General features: G+C 46.8%; 1 protein-coding gene across 4 annotated transcripts in view; it reads right to left on the bottom strand.

Annotated features, from left to right (window-relative positions):
- The window catches only part of LOC138295834 (uncharacterized), a 1,330,477-nt gene that overhangs the window by 586,581 nt on the left and 722,980 nt on the right, over positions 1-20,916 (bottom strand). For all 4 annotated transcript variants that reach the window (XM_069234393.1, XM_069234396.1, XM_069234394.1 and 1 more), the window contains one exon: positions 4,117-4,194. In XM_069234393.1, the coding sequence (XP_069090494.1) occupies positions 4,117-4,194 (78 nt within the window). The remainder of the gene's footprint in view (positions 1-4,116; positions 4,195-20,916) is intronic.

The following is a 20,916-nucleotide window of genomic DNA, read 5'->3' as shown; positions in this document are numbered from 1 at the left end:
CAGCAACATAAATAGGGTCAGAGAGAATACTGACATCCTAAAAATCCCCAGAGGGATTGTTTCAAAATATGAAGAAAGTGATGATATCACAAAATGGTTCACAGCTTTTGAGAGGGCTTTTGCAACCAGAAAGGTAAACAGATCTCACTGAGGAGCTCTCCTTTGGGAACTGTTTACTGGTAAGTGTAGGGATAGACTCCTCACACTCTCTGGTAAGGATGCAAAATCCTATGACCTCTAGAGGCTACCCTGATTGAGGGCTTTGGATTCTCAACTGAGGAGTACACAATTAGGTTCAGGGGGGCTCAGAAAACCTCAAGTCAGTCCTGGGTTGATTTTGTTGACTACTCAGTCAAAACACTAGATGGTTGGATAACTGGCAGTGGAGTGCGTGACTATGATGGGCTGTATAATTTATTTGTGAAAGAACATCTGTTAAGTAACTGCTTCAATGACAAGTTGCATCAACCTCTGGTAGACCTAGGTCCAATTTCTCCCCAGGAATTGGGAATGAAGGCAGACCACTGGGTCAAGACAAGGGTGACCAAGACTTCCACAGGGGGTGACCAAAAGAAAGGGGTCACAAAGCCTCCCCAAGGGAAGGGTGGTGAGACATTCAAGTACAAAACTAAATATTCTTCTCAAGGGCTCAAAAAACCTGCTCAGGAGGTTGGGCCCCAGCCTCTTCACAGTCCACAAATTGGTATCAGGGTAAAATCTTTGATCCCAAGAAGTCCTGCTGTCACAACTGTAAACAGCATGGACACCAAACTGGAGACAAGGCCTGTCCCCAAAAAAAGTCCCACAAATTCTACTCCAGTTAGCACTGGAATAGCCAGTCTCCAAGTGGCATTAATAGTGTGCCCAGAGCAAATCAGGGTTCACACTGAGGCTATTTTAGTCTCTGAGGGTTGGGTGGATATAGCCACACTTGATGACTGGGTGCCTAACATGCAACAATACAGGCAGCAGCTCTTGATAAATGGGACAAAAGTAGAAGCCCTGAGGGATATAGGTGCCAGTGTCACCATGATGACAGAAAAGCTGGTTTCCCCAGGAGAGTATTTGGCTGGACAAACATATCCAGTCACCAGTGCTGACAATGAAACTAAAGTCCATCCCATGGCGACTTTAGAGTGGGGAGCGGTTACTGGCCTGAAACAGGTGGTGGTCTTTTCTGCAATCCCAGTAGAATGTTTGCCAGGGAATGATTTGGAGTCCTCAGCATGGGGGAAGATGAGGTAGAACTCAAAACCCATGCAGCCATACTTGGTATGCCTGAACTGGTGTGTGTAAAAACAAGAGCACAGAGCAGGGCACAGGGTGACAAATAAGTGTTGGAGCCTGGAATAATGGCCCAACCTTCCAAGAGAAAGGTAGGAGGACTGGGGGACCAGCCTCTGTACAGCAAAAGAAACAGGACCTCTCTTCCCAGGAAGATGCTTTATCTCCTGAGGGAACTGAGTCCTTTGAGGTGGAGCCTTACCAGGTAGAGCTCTTGGGCCTAGAGGGACCCTCAAAGGAACAGCTGTGCCAGGGACAGAGGACTTGTCCCACTCTTGAAGGCCTGAGACAGCAAGCAGCTAAACATGAGAAGGGAGATGTCAGTGGCTCCCACCGGATCTATTCGGAGGATGGACTCCTTTATACTGGGGCAAGAGATCCTAAACCTGGTGCCACTAGGACAGTGGTAGTGCCTCCGGAGTTTAGGGAGTTTATCCTCACACTGGCCCTTGATATCCCATTAGCTGGACATTTGGAACAAACCAAGACATGGGACAGATTAGTGAGTCATTTCAATTGGCACAATATGTCCCAGAAAGTAAGGGAGTTTTGTCGCTCCTGTGTCACTTGTCAAGCAAGTGGCAAGACAGGTGACCATCCAAAGGCCCCCCTCATTCCACATCCAGTGGCGGGGGTCCCCTTTGAAAGGGTTGGTGTGGAGATTGTGGGTCCACTTGAACCTCCCACAGCCTCAGGGAACCAATACATACTGGTAGTAGTGGATAATGCTACCGGATACCCTGAAGTAATTCCCCTTAGGCCGACTACTGCCCCTGCAGTAGCCAACGCCCTAATTGGTATTTTAAGCAGAGTGGGTTTCGCTAAGGAGGTGGTTTCTGACAGAAGTACCAACGTCATGTCAGCTTACCTCAAACACATGTGGAAAGAGTGTGGGGTGACTTACAAGTTCACCACATCATATCATCCATAAACCAATGGCCTTGTTGGAAGGTTTAACAAGACATTGAAGGGCATGATCATTGGGCTCCCTGAAAAACTCAAAAGGAGATTGGATGTCCTCCTGCCATGCTTGCTTTTTGCCTACAGAGAGGTGCCACAGAAGGGAGTAGGTTTTCCCCCTTTGAGCTTCTGTTTGGCCATCCAGTAAAGGGTCCACTGGCACTTGCTAAAGAGGGCTGAGAGAGACCTCTCCATGAGCCTTACCAAGATGTGGTGGACTATCTGCTTGGCCTCCGCTCAAGGATGGCTGAGTACATGGAAAAGGCATCCAAAAACCTTGAGGCCAGCCAACAACTCCAGAAGTTGTGGTATGACCAAAAGGCTGCAATGGTTGAATTCCAACCAGGGCAGAAAGTCTGGGTTCTGGAACCTGTGGCTCCCAGGGCACATCAAGACAGATGGAATGGCCCTTACCGAGTTCTTGAGAAAAAGAGTCAGGTCACTTACTTGGTGGACCTGGGCAATAACAGGCCACCCAAGAGGGTGATCCATGTTAACCGCCTTAAGCTCTATAATAATAGGGCAGAAATAACCATGCTGATGGTTACTGATGAGGATCAGGAAGCAGAGCGTGAACCTCTCCCTGACCTCCTCTCAACTGACCCTAAAGATGGGACAGTAGATGGAGTGGTCTATTCAGACACCCTCTCTGTCCAACAGCAAGCTAACTGTAGACAAGTCCTGCAACAGTATGCTGAGCTCATCTCTTTGACCCCTGGTCAGACACACCTGTGTACCCATGATGTGGACACAGGAGACAGTTTACCTGTCAAAAACAAACTATTCAGACAGTCTGACCAAGTCAAAGAGAGCATCAAAGTGGAAGTCCAGAAGTTGCTGGGACTTGGGGTAATAGAGCACTCTGAAAGCCCCTGGGCTAGCCCGGTGGTCTTAGTCCCCAAACCTCATACCAAGGATGAAAAGAGAGAAATTATGTTTTGTGTGGATTACAGGGGACTCAATTCTGCCACCAAGACAGATGCTCACCCCATACCCAAAGCAGATGAACGTATTGTCAAGTTAGGTGCAGCCACATTTCTGAGTACCTTTGACTTAACTGCAGTTTACTGACAAATCAGGATGGCACCTAGAGCAAAAGGAAAAACAACATTCTCAATGACTCATGGGCACTATCAGTTTACTGTTATGCCCTTTGGTTTAAAGAATGCCCCTGCCACCTTCCAAAGGTTGGTGAATCAAGTCCTTGCTGCTTTAGATTCCTTTAGTGCAGCATATCTAGATGATATTGCTATATTTAGTTCCAACTGGAAGGATCACCTGGTCTACCTGGGGAAGGTTTTGCAGGTCCTTAAAGCAGCAGGTCTCTCTATCAAGGCATTCAAATGCCAGATAGGACAGGGAACAATTGTATACTTGGGCCACCTTTTAGGTGGAGGCCAAGTGCAACCTTTACAACCCAAGATCCTGACAATTCTGGATTGGGAAGCTCCAAAAACCCAGATTCAAGTCAGGGCATTACTTGGGTTGACTGGGTATTACAGGAGGTTTGTGAAGGGATATGGGTCCATTGTGACTCCCCTCACAGAACTGACCTCTAATAAAATTCCCAAGAAGGTAAACTGGACCCTAGACTGTCAAAAGGCGTTTGACACCCTAAAAGAAGCTATGTGCTCAGCAGCAGTTCTAAAAGCTCCAGATTATTCTAAGCAATTCATTGTGCAGACAGATGCCGCTGAACATGGGATAGGAGCAGTCCTGTCCCAAACCAATGATGATGGCCTTGACCAGCCTGTTGCTTTCATTAGCAGGAGGTTACTCCCCAGGGAGTTTTTGTTTCTGTCTTTAAGTTGATTGATCATAAACTCAATAAAATAGAGTTATATAAAAAAAAATTGTCTTTTTAATTATTACCTTTCCACTGCATTTTCTTGCCTTCTCTTATCATCCAAAGTTGACACCACATCTTCACTCTCCACTTTTTCAATGTCTCTGCAAAATACATATGAACTGTGTTCAATTTTACATTTATAACATCATTGACTGCAAGAGCAAACTGCTATTGGATGTATTTTCTCTCAAATGTACTTTTGAATAGCATTCAGGAAGAAGTGTATGGATATATAATTCACATTGACAACTCTTGGCAAAATCTCTGCATCTGTAAGTGACTACTCTTCATGGACAAAATTAGTGGATCCTGCCTTGGGAATCAGCATCAGGATTTGCATGCAGAGCTCCAACTTCATGGAGTATGTCTTAATTACATAAACTCTCAGGATCACCCACACTCACCTAGCCATGACAGTTCTTCAGACAAAAGGAAATTGTTTGCACAATGTACTAAAGATTGTAGATGAATTCGGCAGGGATTTCAAGTTTTTTCATGCTGGCACTGAAGGACCCATTTAGAGTTTGGTGGAGACATTATTCCATTACAAGTGAGACTGAGTGCCCTCTTCGTGAAAGCCTCGGTCCGTGCATCTGATTTACAGCTGAGCAGACCTTCAGTATCTCGATGACTTAGCCTACTCTGTTTCTGTCACTGAGATAGTGCTCTGACATTCGACGAAGTACAGGCTAAGGGAGATTAGCGATTTGACGGTCCGCCCAATTTAGACTGGCAGTCGAATGGCTAGTTCTCACTTTCCATTACTGCTGAGTCAATCATGATGGTAAGTGTAGGAAAGCACTCCTTTTTGGCATTGTTACTCCAACGTTTTGCCTTGGTACATGATGTGATTTTGACCGAAAGTACAATAGGTTCCTGCTAACCAGGTCCACAGTGCCAGATCTCTTTCTGAAAATTGTACAGTTGTTTTTCCCAACTGGCACAACATTTAGCATCCAATGTAAGCCCCTAGTAAATGGTACCCCAGCATCTAGGACCTGGGATACTAAGAAGGTCCTCTAAGGGTTGCAGCACAAATTGTGCCACCCTAAGGGATCAAACATCTCAGGTTAATAAGCCATCCCCAGTGATGGATTTTTTAAATATATGCACCCAGAGGTGCCCCCTGAAAAACCTACCAATTGCTAGTTTGTTGACTGACTGGTCTCAATCAGTCCAGTCACCATAGACACATTTCTGACCTCTTGAGGTGAAAGCCTACACTCTCAGAGGCAAGTAACAAATCCTGCTCTGGGAGTAGGTTTTGACACCTTCTCCATACAGAATATGCATTTTAGGGCGGGAGGCTTCAAAGGCCTAGCTGCTTTTGTTATGTGACCCAGGTCTCTCCAGATGGTGGAGGTGATTGCCCTCTGGTCTTGACCCCACTTCTTGGTGGCAAGACAGGCCGGAAAATTTGTAAGATTGGGAGATGTGCCCACATCAAGCCAGACCCACTCCTAAGATGGACTAGCTGATGTGGACACCACTTTTCAGATTCCTCCATCTTGTTTTGGATGGAATTAGCATTCTTGGGTCAGGGTGATTCCCAGTTCCCACTGAACGTGATCATATAGAGGATGAAGACAGCCGAAAGGTAGGGAAACACATTAGCTGCTACCTATCCTCCCCTTAACACCCCTAAATTGAGTATTTAGGTGGCACCCCTGAACCCAAGAACTCAGATTCAACATATCAAGAGAAGAAGGATGAAGAAGAGTCACTGCCTGGTGAGAACAGCAGAAGAGCTGAGGATTTTTGCCATGAAACCCTGCTTGCTCACAACTCTCTTGACAATTGCGACACAGTGACTCGAAATGCAAGCTGGAGAACTACCAAAGCCTTGAGTAGCTAGCAGCACCTGGAAAATTGCTACCAGTCTCCCTTGCAGTAGAGGAGCTACTTCCCTGCAGACTGCAGGTGCTGACAAGCAGAGTCCGGTCAACCGCCTTTCAGCTCCCCGGCCAGACCAACTCTCCAGATGACCAGGAGAAGGTACTCAAGATCTGGAGCACCAGATCTATCTTCCCACCAAGTGTGAAGACACCAGGACCAACCAGAGCAGTGCAGCACCGACCCTCAAGGGACTGGATACCCTGCACCAATCACCAACAGTGAGAGTCCATTCTGGTTTCCCACTGCACCACGACCAAGCAGCCATTGAGGACGTCAGCATCACTGAGACCCACTTCGTGACTAGCCCAGCTGGCCTGATTTTGCCCCTGCCAGCTTTTTGTCCCTTACAGTGAGCAACATTTTTCTGCACCAAGTCCAGCCATCCTAACTACTTTGCAGCTGAGCCACATGGCCCGGATACTGAAGAACCAGCTGTGCCCCCTTACTCTAAGACTCCTTGCGACCCAAGCCCCTGTTTAGGAGCTCTCAGAGTTGTTCGCCAATCCCCCTGGGCAGTCTAGTTCTCGGTGACATCCTGCTCCTGGTAAAATCTTGCCAGTTCCCTGTGAACTGCTGGTAGTACTTTGCACCTTGGCCCACTACAACTCGAAACTCTATAGGTGAACCCCTGAAACCGAATGTATCTATTTTAATACATTATTGACTTTTCCTCATATAGGATTACATTGTGCGTAAAAGCGTAAAGGTTGCAACGTTTTACTTACCTGTGGAAATTTATTACAAAAACAGTACTTACATTTGAATGAAGTTCTTGCATTCAAAACATACATAAAAAGAAGCGTTATTTTTCTAATTTGGTTTCAGATTTATTCTTTGAGTGTGTGCCTCATTTATTGTCTATGTGAGTACAACAAATGCTTATCACTGCCCTCTGATCAATCCTACTGCTTGGTCACACTACCACAAAAGAGGGCATTATTATTATCTACTTCAGCTTCTGTAAGCCAATTGGGGATCCACTGGACTCTCTGCACGATGTGCTTCTTTTTAGGGCACCATATAGAGAGCCAGCTTCCTACATTAGTGGATCAGTGTTGGGGTCTGCGACTTTGCGTTTGCTGATATCTCTTGGCCAATAAGTGACCACATGAATAAATCCAAAAATTGCAATAAGTTAAAATTTCATTTGTGTTGATTGGTCAATTATTAAAATTAACTGTTGGGACCTTGGTTAAGTCCATGTAGTTCAAAACAGTTCAGAATTTAAAATCTTACTATGGTTAGGTCTGAAAAACTTGTGCCAGGATTTTTCCTAGCTCCAAAAAGGTCCAAACTTGAATATCATAGTGAGTGCCTCAGAGGATGTGGCTAAGGAGCTTGACTTTACCCCTTATATGCATCTTACATGCTATCAGTTAAGAACCCTCTGTAAAGGGTAAAAGATACAAAACTAGCTCACACCCTATCTTCAGACGCTGTTGAGAGGGTATGAGCTGGCCCATCGGAAGGATGAGGCCATTGACCCTGAAGATCAGGGCTGAGTGAGGGAGGAGGAAGATCTAGATATTCCCCCACTCGAAGGAGAGGCTGTGGTACCTTCACCAAGCAGCCAATCCAATGTGCCTGGGAGACCTGCCTTTAGCGAGGACGGCTCAGGTTGTTCAAGGTACAATGATGACTCTGAGAAGAAGGCTAATCTTGAGTGATTGGCCAGCAGAATAGCCCTTGAGACAGGATACTGGCCATAGAAAGAGAAAGGGCAGATAATGGTTTATCACCCATGAATGGCATCAGCAAGATAATACCTAGAGGCAGAGCAGAAACTTCTGACCCAAAAATCGTCGGTCTAGTGTAACCCCCCGTACTAATAGTACCTCCCTCTCCAGGCCCAGAGTTGCACTCAAGGATCTCGTCTGAATCCTCAGGGACATGTCCAGAGTGACAGCCTGAAGTACTAGGTACTTCCCTCCCCAAATCTGGAGGTTCACCCCCTCATCAAGATCTCTCAGCCTTTCCTGCCTCTCGGGGTTCTGGAGGTCATCCTGGGTGATCATCTCTAGAAGCGAACATTTGCTAGGGTGACTACCTGTCTTCAGTTTTCTAGCTTTGCACAGTGACCTCAGTTCTTGAAACCTAAGGGCACTATACCCAGACTCCTGACTCTGTTTAGCTCCCTCAACAGAAGACATGGTACTAGCATAATGTTTTGGATCTACAACTACCCTAGTGTTCTAGACATTTAAGAGATTGGGGATAAGGCTATGCTAGACCCTTAACAACTCAATCAAAAACATGTAGAAAAATAACAATTTGTTAAAAGTACAGCATGTACCTAAATCAGTAGTGGCTTTCTTGTGGAAACTCACTTCTGACCAAGTGGTAAAGCAATGCAAGTCATTATCGCAACTACTGCACTACCAATGTAGGAGGCTGGCTCAGTATGTGGTGCACACCTATAGGTGATGCGCCCTGCACTGAGTCCAGGCAACCTTTAGTGATGGTGCTAGAGGCTTCTCATAATGAAAGCTCTCAGAGGGTAGCTGTGGAGAGCACCTCAGGGTCATCAGAGAGGGTGTAAAGCAATTGCAATAACCACAAAGTAAATCGATGATTTACACACAAGAAAGAACCACACCAAGGGCCTGATTACAACTTTGGAGGAAGGTGTTAATCTGTCCCAAAAGTGACGGATATACCACCAGCCGTATTACAAGTCCATTATATCCTATGGAACTCGTAATACGGCTGGTGGTATATCCGTCACTTTTGGGACGGATTAACACCTCCTCCAAAGTTGTAATCAGGCCCCAAGTGTTAGAAAAATAAAGTATTATTTATTAACACACAGGCACCAAACTAACTGTAGTATATCTCCCAACTGGAGATATGAACACTCAAAAATATACTTAGAAACAGGTAACTAGAGGAATAAAATAACATGGTCCCCTATGGCGCAGTCAAGCCATATACTAAAATAAATAATGGGTTAAGAAAGGCACAGCTAACCAACACTAACACTCAAGAATCCTAAGGACTGGAGAAGTACTAGAACACCAGATGTAAGTAGCAGGTATTCCTCAGGAGGTGTGCACAGGTGTTACCTGGTGTTGGGTGTCCCAAAGGATAACATTGGGTAAGTCGCGGTTAGTTTTTGTGTGTTTCAGGATCCTTCCCGGTTGGTGATGAAGACACCCTGTGGAGTGAAGAGACCTCAGATGATGACCACCCTAGGACCTGTGGACCAGAATCGAGGAAGCCACGTGCATAGGGCTGCAAGTGTGTTGGAACCCATGTAGGAAACACTGGAGGAGGTCGAGGCCAGGAAAAGGTTGGAAACTGACCCTTACCAGAGGACCCCAAGAAAACCCACTGGGACAAGGAAGGTTCAATAGTGCCCCCACCCATGGATCCACAGAGAAGTGGAGCACCTACACCAGGGAGCCCAGGTGCATAGGGGTGAAATAGTGTCAGAACCTCCCATTCAAATAAATGGGGACGTTGGCTGTCCAGCTGCTACGGTGACCCGTGGACCAGGTTGTTGGGACCCAGGCATGGATTCCAGGCAGGAACCACCTGTAACGAGAGGGGGCAGAGTCCAAACCACCTGAAGAATTCCAGGGGGTGCAGCAGGGCAATGTCCACTGTTCTTATGGATGCTTCTCTATTTGATGGTTGTAGTAAAGATGCAGCTGCAGCATCCAGGTGATGCAGAAAGATTCCAGGAGTAGTCCATGAGCTGTCCCATACCGGCTGTCGAATGCAGAGGGGTCAGTGGTCTGCAGGACCACCAATAAGCCTTGGCAAAAGCAAAAGGAGTGTTGCACAAAGAGTTGCAGTAGTTGGGACCAGCAAGGTCTTACATACTCAGCTTTTACAGGTAGTTAGGACCGGCCCTCAGGAGTGAGGAGAGCCAGTAGGAACTGAAGTAGACTACATGATGACCTCTGGCAGCAGGCACAGGGAGCAGCGAAGAGGCCTCAGCAGCACAAGGGAGATGGACGGCCATGCTGCAGAGGTTGCAGGGAGGGCGTCAGTCTTGGAGCTGTGTAATGCTTGATTCAGGGGTTTCTTGCAGCTAGCAGGTCGTCAAGCTGAAGAGCCAAAAAGCCGTGGTCACAACAACAGACGTGGTGCACAGAGGAGCCAAAGAACTACCACTTGCGTAGCAGCGCTTTGAGGAGTCCATGGGACAACAGGATCCACAAGCTGGTCATTGACATCAAGGTGTCTGCGGGTGCAGGGGAGTGACACCTTCACTCCAAGGGAGATCCCTTCTGGATGTCCTTAGTGCAGGCAGAGTCCTTGTAACTCTGGAGGATTCACAACCACGAAGTTGCAGAGTTCTTGCAATACTCTGAGACAAAGTCAAAGTAGTAGCCCTCCCACCAGTTGCAGTCTTGTCTTGGTTACCGGTGAAGTCCATCAGTAGGATCTGGTGTCCGGGTCATAGAAGACGTCACAAAGATGAATCTGGGGTCCCACCCTCAGGGAAGCCCTTAAATCACCTAGGAAGGGATTGGACGACTACTGCGGTGACTCACCTATTCGGGGGTCAGGGAAGCTACTTGACTGGAAAGGCTAGTCGGCTGTTCCCAGGGTTTCTGTTCATCCTGTTTCCAAGACAGCAGAATTGATTGTCCACTTGGCAGAGCTCTGGGCACGCCCTGAAGGGTCAGAGCTGAACAGGGAGTGGTCACTCCCCTGAACTTTGAGTGTTTCATGACAGAGCAGGAGCCTAGGGGCTCCTGCACTGGAAGGAACTGGTATTGGAAGAAGGGCTTCAAATGTGCTCCTAAATGAAGTCTGTTGGCACTCAGGAGCACCCTCACCCTAGCCCAGAGACACCTATTTCTTCTGTTGGCACTCATGAGCAACCCCACCCTATCCCAGAGACACCTATTTCTTAAGGAGAGGGGGGTAACACCTCTCCTCTAAAGGAAATATTTTGTTCTGTCTTCCCCTGCCCAAGTTAAGCTCAGCAGCAGGAGAGCAGAACAGTGTCTGGCTTGCATGCAGATCGTGCAAGGCTGAGCAGGAAGACATGGGAGACCCTTTAAGGACCCCCAAAAGTACAGGGTATCATGCAACTAACATTGGCACCAGTGTAGTTGAATGATTACAACATGTTTGATACCAAACATGACTAGGTTTGGAGAAACCATTATGTGGTTGGACATCGTGTAATGACTAGTGTCCACTACATACCTTAGAATGGTTTACCTGCACTTACAAAGCCCAGAAAATTGAGTCTTGGGTTTGCAGGGGTACCTCTATTCATGCTGGGGTACCCTCACACTTAGAACCTTGCCTCCTACCCTTGGGCTGAAGAACCTACCTTAGGGGTGATTTATAGGGTGAAAGTGCAGTGACCATGATATAAGGTAAACTTTATATCTGGGGTGAAAGGTGCAGGCACCATTTCACGCACGCTGCAATGGCAGGCCTGTAGACACAGTTTGCATGGGCTCCCATGGGTGGCATAATACATGGTGCAGCCCATAGGGGACCCCTGGTGTACCAATGCCCTGGGCACCTAACACCCATATACAAGGGACTTAAAGGGGGTACACCAGTATGCCAATTGTGTGATATAAAAAATACTTACCAACCTAATTTAGGGAGAGAACACCAACACTGGGGTCCTGGTTAGCAGGATCCCAATGTACTACACTCAAATCACACTGCCACCAGGCAAAAAGTAGGGGCAACCATGTCAGAAAGATCCTACTTTCCTACAATTTGCTCCAGGTTTTACCTTGTAAAAATTGTGAGGGCAGAAAACCTACATTTATAACAGGAACAGGAGTTTGTGCCCAAATCGGTATTTATACTCAGTTTGAATTGATGACCTGTTTTTCCACATTTATATGTGTGCTGCTATTCATTATATTTGTTGCTTTCTTATATCACTCAAGCAGTTGGGAGACTGCATCAGACCGCCAACAAAAACCAAAGCAAAATCAATTATACATTATCACACGTGTTTTTATGTATTCTGACAATAGGTTGATGCATGTAACATATAAATGATCACATTATCAACATAGCATGGATCTGTAAAACAATCCCTCCATTCATTAATTTGTGTTTCCTCATTGCCAGACGGGTATACCAATGGAAACTGAAGTGGATGCAGAAATATGTTTACTTGTAAAGAGGAATGCAGTCTTCGTGTTCTTTACAAAATGTATTATTACTAATAGTCCTTAACAAGGATTTGGTGAATAAATTGCTAATTTGCTTGTGTGAGTTTGTATGAATCAGTGCATGCACTTTTGCTTGAAAGACACAATGTGAAAGGGGCAGAGATAGACATGTTCACTTAGGATATAAACTCTAGAGCAAGCTCTGCTTAAACCAAGGCTACTTTTCCAGGGACAGTGCACGAACCCCCTTTCAACTGGTTAGAGATTTTGCATCTCAGGCAAGGTGTAAGGTACAAAAATGGTGTTCTTTTGTTAGGGGAGCCAAAGAAGAACCATCCGACATTGTAGCAGCATGTGTAGACATGGAACTGGAGAGAAACATTCTGCAGTATCCTTGATTTTGAGAATGAGACGGACATCAGTCATCCGAGTTTGGGTTCTTGCTCTGCTCAAGAGGAGACTGGGGGAACGTCCTCCCAAAATCATCTAAATTTGAATGCATGTGCTGCTAGAGTTGTCAGCCAAATCACTTCCTTTCAAGAGTCTTTTGAGGGTACAATGAACTGTTGCATAATTCTGAAAATAGCCAGTGTGTCTTTGGTATGTTACGAACAATAACATGCAAGGACCCAAATCAAAAGATGCGGCAGAGATTATGAAGGTTTTATGCTATCGTGCTCCCTATGAGCAAGGAGGACCCGAAACCCCAGGCTCTGGAAAGAGGCTTCCTGAAACCACAGGATCCAGACCCCTCAGGGTCCACAGGCCCCAAACACCTGTGGCTCGAACACAAAACACAGACCGTCATTTTGACCATTACTCAAAATCCTGCATCCTGCTCCCGCTAGCCTAGCCTACAAGCTGACTATAAAGCTTACGGTGAAGGTCTGCAATGAGGGGAGTCTTTGGGGAGCTTTGGCCAACTCGTCAGTTCTGCTCCTGAATTGCTTTTGCCTCCATTCACCTGACTTAGTTAAAGACCCACCAGAAACAAGACAGAACAGCATACCGTGTAAAGAAAAGCAGCTCATTGCCAATAAACTGAAGCCCTTACAACTTCCTTGTGAGAAATGCTTCCTCTCGCACCTTCTTCACACACATCTTTATCTTTTGTAACCCTGTCTTCAAAAGTTCTGTTGGGATACTGCACATTCTCTCGCTTCAAAGTCAGACTGCCAATCTGACTGCCCTGCCCAGGCAGTAATGCTTTGCTTTTCTGCTTGCCATAGCTAAACCTGGAGCACCAAAGCTCATAGCCCGGCCGTGCCATATACGGCTGACAAGCTATCGGGTGCCATCAGAGCTCTAGGCAAGAACAGTGAACCACACCGTTTACCAGTTACACCAACCCAAGTAGTATGTTCCAAGACACACTCCTAGGCCCATATTTATACATTTTTAGTGCCGCATTTGCTTTTTGACGCAAAAACGGCGCAAACTTACGAAATACAACTGTATTTTGCAAGTTTGCGCCGCTTTTGCGTAAAAAAATGACACAAATACGGTGCTAAAACAGTATAAATATGGGCAATAGTCTCAGTAGTCTTAGTAGCCATCTTTTAGCAGGCAACAGTTTAAGGACAAACAGAAGGTGCTTCATACACTTCAAAAGACCCAAAGAACCCAGCTAACACAAAGTTCAGCAAAACAAGATGGATTGATTAAAAGTAATCCGGTGTAGAAGAAAATTGTGCCACAGCCATAAAAGCAACAGCTCTGACCACCAAAAGAATCAACATTTGACAACATGTTAGCAGAAGTGAGCTCTCTCAAACAGTTTATAATCGCTACATCGAGCAAGCTTTATGTAATCAAAAACAGACAGTATGGAAACCAAGATCCACAATAACAAGGGAAGGATATAGACACTTGAATGTTTCTCTTCAAAAGTGCAAAATCTTGATCCTTACAATTTTCTCCAAAGTTCCCTTTAAATTAAGCACTCGACACACCACATAGGACCTGCCAGAAACATGAATCCCAGAGGTGTCATTGTAGGAAAATGCCACTGTTGGCATGGTTACCCCCCACATTTTGCCTAGTGTTGATTCCAGCTTTGATTGAAAGTATGCTGGGACCCTGCTAACCAGGCCCCAGCACCAGTGTTCTTTCTCTAAAACTGTACCTTTGCTTCCACAATTGGCACAGCCCTGTCACACAGTTAAGTCCCTTGTAAAGGATAACCCTTGTACCAAGGGCACTGTCGCCAGGGAAGGTCCTTAAGGGCTGCAGCATGTATTATGATACCCTCAGGGACCCCTCACTCAGCACATGCACACTGCCTTGCAACTTGTATGTGCTAGTGGGGAGAAAAGACAAAGTCAACATGGCACTCCCCTCAGAGTGCCATACCCTCCAACCACTGCCTGTGGCATAAGTATGTCACCCCTTTAGCAGGCCTTACAGCCCCAAGGCAGGGTGCACTATACCACAGGTGAGGGCCTAGCTGCATGAACACTAGCCCCTACAGTGTCTAAGTAAATTTTTAGACATAGTAAGTGCAGGGTAGCCATACTGAGTATATGGTCTGGGAGTTTGTAATTACGATCTCCACAACACTATAATGGCTACACTGAACACTGGGAAGTTTGGTATCAAACTTCTCAGCATAATAAACTCACACTGATGCCAGTGTAGGATTTATTGAAAAATGCACACAGATGGCATCTTAGAGACGCCCCCTGTGTGTTAGCCCAACTGCTAGTATAAGGCTGAACAGTCTATGCCAGCCTGCCACTTCCAGCCAAGTTTCTGACCACATGGGGTAAGTGCCTTTGTGCACTCTGTGGTCAGAAACAAAGCCTGTCCTGGGTGGAGGTGCTTCACACCTCCCATTGTAGGAACTGTAACACCTGGTGGTGGGCCTCAAAGGCTCACGCCTGGTGTTACAGTGCCCCAGGGCTCTCCAGCCAGTGGAGATGCCCGCTCCCCGGACAAGCCCCCACTTTTGGTGGCAAGACCAGAGGGATAATGAGAAAAACAAGGAGGAGTCACCCCGTCAGCTAGGGACACCCCTAAGTTGTCCAGAGCTGAAGTGAACCCCTCCTTGGGAAATCCTCCATCTTGCTTTGGAGGATTAGGACCAATAGAGAGAGGGATGTGGCCCCCTCCCCAGTGGGAGTGGGCACAAGGAGGGTGTAGCCACCCTCAAGCACAGTAGCCATTGGCTACTGCCCCCTGACCTTAACACCCCCCTAAATTTAGTATTTAGGGTCGACCCTGAACCCAGCTCTTCAGATTCGTGATGACCTCAAGAAAGAAGAAGGACTGCTGAGCTGAAAACCCCACAGAGAAGAGAAGGAGACGACAACTGACTTGGCCCCAGCCCTACCAGCTGTCTCCTGCTTCAAAAAGCTGAAAAAGAAGAAGCAACACGTTCTGCAGGACCAGTGACCCCTGAAAAGCCTGCAGGGGACTGGCTGCATCACCGAGGACCAAGAAACCCCCATGGACAGAGGACCTGTCCAACAAGAAGACAAATAAACCATCTTTAAAGGGACTCTCACCTCACTCCAGAAGCGTGAGTCCAACTACTCTGCACCCAACGCCCCAGCCCGTGTCCAGAGAAACCACCTAGCCAGAAAGGATCCCCAGCTGATTCCAACTATGTGTCTACCCTGGGCTGACCTCTCCACACCCCCACGACAACGCCTGCAGAGGGAATCCCAAGGACCTCCCTGACCGTGACTGCCCGGGACAAAGATATCCGTTGCCTGGAGAAGCGATGCACCCGCAGCCCCCAGGCAAGAGAGAAATTGACCACCACTGTAGCAACGACCAGCAAGCGGCCCTCACTCTTGCCCAGTTGGTGGCTTGCCCGAGAAGCGGCCCTGTGCCCTGCCTGCAGCACCTAGGTGACCCACTGGTCCCTCCATAGAGTTCTATTGAGAAGTCGACGCCCTGTTTGCACACTGTACCCGGTCGCCCTGTGTCGCTGAGGGTGTGGTTTTTGTGCATACTTGGGGCCCCTCCATTACTCCTTCAAAGCCCCCTGGTCTGCCCTCGGACGACACGGGTACTTACCTGCAAGCAGACCTGAACCGGAGTACCCCCTGTCTCCATAGGGGCCCGCGGTATTTTGGCTCCTGTTTGACCTCTGCACCTAACTGGCCCCGTTTTGCTGGTGCTGGGTGGTTGGGGTTATCTTGAACCCCCAACGGTGGGCTACCTATGCCCTGGAGATTGAACCCGTAAGTTTGGTACTTACCTCAAAAAATGTTCTTTACCTACCTCCCCCAGGAACTGTTGAAAATTGCAGTGTCCACTTTTAAAATAGCTTTTTGCCATTTTAAAGAAAACTGTGTACATTGTTGATTCCATTCAAAGTTCTAAGTATTACTATGCAAAGTACCTTTCATTTAATGTACTTACCTGCTAAATGAATCTTGTGATTCTAGAAATAAATTAACAAAAAAATATTTTTCTATATAAAAACCTGATGTCTGGAGTTCAGTCATTGAGTGTGTGTTTTCACTTTTGCTTGTGTGTATACAACAGATGCTTAACACTAGCCGCTGATAAGCCTAACTGCTCGACCACACTACCACAAATAGAGCATTAGTATTGTCTAATATTGCCTCTGTCAAGCCTTTTGGGGAACCCCTGGACTCTGTGCACACTATATCTCATTTTTATATAGTATGTACAGAGCCAGCTTCCTACATTGGTGGATCAGCGGTGGAGCCTAAGACTTTGCATTTGCTGGACTACTCAGCCAATACCTGATCACATGACTAAATTCCAAAATTGCCCTTAGAAAACTGATTTTTAAATTTTGACTAATTTTCACAATTTTTAAAAGTCCTGCTACGGCTTTGTGGAAGTCCCTCTTAGCATCTCTTTTTAAATGTAAAAGTTTTGTAAACGTTAGGATTTAATTACTAGAGATAGTTTTAGTTTCTAAAAAAAGTAATCCCAACTTTAGAGACATAATGATTGACTAAGAGGATATAGTGATGGAACGCAACCTCACTCCTTACCTCCACCTAGGGATGGCAGCGCTAAAGTCCCTCTGTAAGCTAAGAAAGATTAAAACTGGTTCCAACCCTACCAAGGTCAAGCTCCAGGAGCTCTTGGCAGACTACACCAGGCACCACCCTACTGAGGAGGAAGACCTCCCCTCAGATGGGGAAGAAGTTAGGGATCAGGAGGTAGAACTCCCCCCTCCTGACCAAGCTAGGGAGACCAGGGTTCCAAGACCCCTGTCTCCACAGACAAGACTAACAGACTCTGGTTCTTCCACAGGGAAGTCCAGTTCCTTTGTGAACATTGAGGGCAGCCTCAATGAGGAGGGCATCCTTTTAGCAAAGATAGCCATAAGGTTAGCTTTGGAGAAACAGCTCCTAGCTATAGAAAGGAAGAGAACAGAAATGGGCTTAGCACCCATACATGATGGCAGCAACATAAATATGGTCAGAGAGAATACTGACATCCTAAAAATCCCCAGAGGGATTGTTTCAAAATATGAAGAAAGTGATGATATCACAAAATGGTTCACAGCTTTTGAGAGGGCTTTTGCAACCAGAAAGGTAAACAGATCTCACTGAGGAGCTCTCCTTTGGGAACTGTTTACTGGTAAGTGTAGGGATAGACTCCTCACACTCTCTGGTAAGGATGCAAAATCCTATGACCTCTAGAGGGTACCCTGATTGAGGGCTTTGGATTCTCAACTGAGGAGTACACAATTAGGTTCAGGGGGGCTCAGAAAACCTCAAGTCAGTCCTGGGTTGATTTTGTTGACTACTCAGTCAAAACACTAGATGGTTGGATAACTGGCAGTGGAGTGCATGACTATGATGGGCTGTATAATTTATTTGTGAAAGAACATCTGTTAAGTAACTGCTTCAATGACAAGTTGCATCAACCTCTGGTAGACCTAGGTCCAATTTCTCCCCAGGAATTGGGAATGAAGGCAGACCACTGGGTCAAGACAAGGGTGACCAAGACTACCACAGGGGGTGACCAAAAGAAAGGGGTCACAAAGCCTCCCCAAGGGAAGGGTGGTGAGACATTCAAGTACAAAACTAAATATTCTTCTCAAGGGCTCAAAAAACCTGCTCAGGAGGTTGGGCCCCAGCCTCTTCACAGTCCACAAATGGGTATCAGGGTAAAATCTTTGATCCCAAGAAGTCCTGCTGTCACAACTGTAAACAGCATGGACACCAAACTGGAGACAAGGCCTGTCCCAAAAAAAAGTCCCACAAATTCTACTCCAGTTAGCACTGGAATAGCCAGTCTCCAAGTGGCATTAATAGTGTGCCCAGAGCAAATCAGGGTTCACACTGAGGCTATTTTAGTCTCTGAGGGTTGGGTGGATATAGCCACACTTGATGACTGGGTGCCTAACATGCAACAATACAGGCAGCAGCTCTTGATAAATGGGACAAAAGTAGAAGCCCTGAAGGATATAGGTGCCAGTGTCACCATGATGACAGAAAAGCTGGTTTCCCCAGGACAGTATTTGGCTGGACAAACATATCCAGTCACCAGTGCTGACAATGAAACTAAAGTCCATCCCATGGCTATGGTGACTTTAGAGTGGGGAGCGGTTACTGGCCTGAAACAGGTGGTGGTCTCTTCTGCAATCCCAGTAGAATGTTTGCCAGGGAATGATTTGGAGTCCTCAGCATGGGGGAAGATGAGGTAGAACTCAAAACCCATGCAGCCATACTTGGTATTCCTGAACTGGTGTATGTAAAAACAAGAGCACAGAGCAGGGCACAGGGTGACAAATAAGTGTTGGAGCCTGGAATAATGGCCCAACCTTCCAAGAGAAAGGTAGGAGGACTGGGGGACCAGCCTCTGTACAGCAAAAGAAACAGGACCTCTCTTCCCAGGAAGATGCTTTATCTCCTGAGGGAACTGAGTCCTTTGAGGTGGAGCCTTACCAGGTAGAGCTCTTGGGCCTAGAGGGACCCTCAAAGGAACAGCTGTGCCAGGGACAGAGGACTTGTCCCACTCTTGAAGGCCTGAGACAGCAAGCAGCTAAACATGAGAAGGGAGATGTCAGTGGCTCCCACCGGATCTATTCGAAGGATGGACTCCTTTATACTGGGGCAAGATATCCTAAACCTGGTGCCACTAGGACAGTGGTAGTGCCTCCGGAGTTTAGGGAGTTTATCCTCACACTGGCCCTTGATATCCCATTAGCTGGACATTTGGAACAAACCAAGACATGGGACAGATTAGTGAGTCATTTCAATTGGCACAATATGTCCCAGAAAGTAAGGAAGTATTGTCGCTCCTGTGTCACTTGTCAAGCAAGTGGCAAGACAGGTGGCCATCCAAAGGCCCCCCTCATTCCACATCCAGTGGCGGGGGTCCCCTTTGAAAGGGTTGGTGTGGACATTGTAGGTCCACTTGAACCTCCCACAGCCTCAGGGAACCAATACATACTGGTAGTAGTGGATAATGCTACCGGATACCCTGAAGTAATTCCCCTTAGGCCGACTACTGCCCCTGCAGTAGCCAACGCCCTAATTGGTATTTTAAGCAGAGTGGGTTTCGCTAAGGAGGTGGTTTCTGACAGAAGTACCAACGTCATGTCAGCTTACCTCAAACACATGTGGAAAGAGTGTGGGGTGACTTACAAGTTCACCACATCATATCATCCATAAACCAATGGCCTTGTTGGAAGGTTTAACAAGACATTGAAGGGCATGATCATTGGGCTCTCTGAAAAACTCAAAAGGAGATTGGATGTCCTCCTGCCATGCTTGCTTTTTGCCTACAGAGAGGTGCCACAGAAGGGAGTAGGTTTTCCCCCTTTGAGCTTCTGTTTGGCCATCCAGTAAAGGGTCCACTGGCACTTGCTAAAGAGGGCTGAGAGAGACCTCTCCATGAGCCTTACCAAGATGTGGTGGACTATCTGCTTGGCCTCCGCTCAAGGATGGCTGAGTACATGGAAAAGGCATCCAAAAACCTTGAGGCCAGCCAACAACTCCAGAAGTTGTGGTATGACCAAAAGGCTGCAATGGTTGAATTCCAACCAGGGCAGAAAGTCTGGGTTCTGGAACCTGTGGCTCCCAGGGCACATCAGGACAGATGGAATGGCCCTTACCGAGTTCTTGAGAAAAAGAGTCAGGTCACTTACTTGGTGGACCTGGGCAATAACAGGCCACCCAAGAGGGTGATCCATGTTAACCGCCTTAAGCTTTATAATAATAGGGCAGAAATAACCATGCTGATGGTTACTGATGAGGATCAGGAAGCAGAGCGTGAACCTCTCCCTGACCTCCTCTCAACTGACCCTAAAGATGGGACAGTAGATGGAGTGGTCTATTCAGACACCCTCTCAGTCCAACAGCAAGCTGACTGTAGACAAGTCCTGCAACAGTATGCTGAGCTCATCTCTTTGAACCCTGGTCAGACACACCTGTGTACCCATGATGTGGACACAGGAGACAGTTTACCTGTCAAAAACAAACTATTCAGACAGTCTGACCAAGTCAAAGAGAGCATCAAAGTGGAAGTCCAGAAGTTGCTGGGGCTTGGGGTAATAGAGCACTCTGAAAGCCCCTGGGCTAGCCCGGTGGTCTTAGTCCCCAAACCTCATACCAAGGATGAAAAGAGAGAAATGATGTTTTGTGTGGATTACAGGGGACTCAATTCTGCCACCAAGACAGATGCTCACCCCATACCCAAAGCAGATGAACGTATTGTCAAGTTAGGTGCAGCCAAATTTCTGAGTACCTTTGACTTAACTACAGTTTACTGACAAATCAGGATGGCACCTGGAGCAAAAGGAAAAACAACATTCTCAATGACTCATGGGCACTATCAGTTTACTGTTATGCCCTTTGGTTTAAAGAATGCCCCTGC

This window comes from Pleurodeles waltl, chromosome 5, assembly GCF_031143425.1.
Source record: "Pleurodeles waltl isolate 20211129_DDA chromosome 5, aPleWal1.hap1.20221129, whole genome shotgun sequence".
NCBI lineage: Eukaryota > Metazoa > Chordata > Amphibia > Caudata > Salamandridae > Pleurodeles > Pleurodeles waltl.
This window is presented reverse-complemented; position numbering and strand designations above follow the sequence as displayed.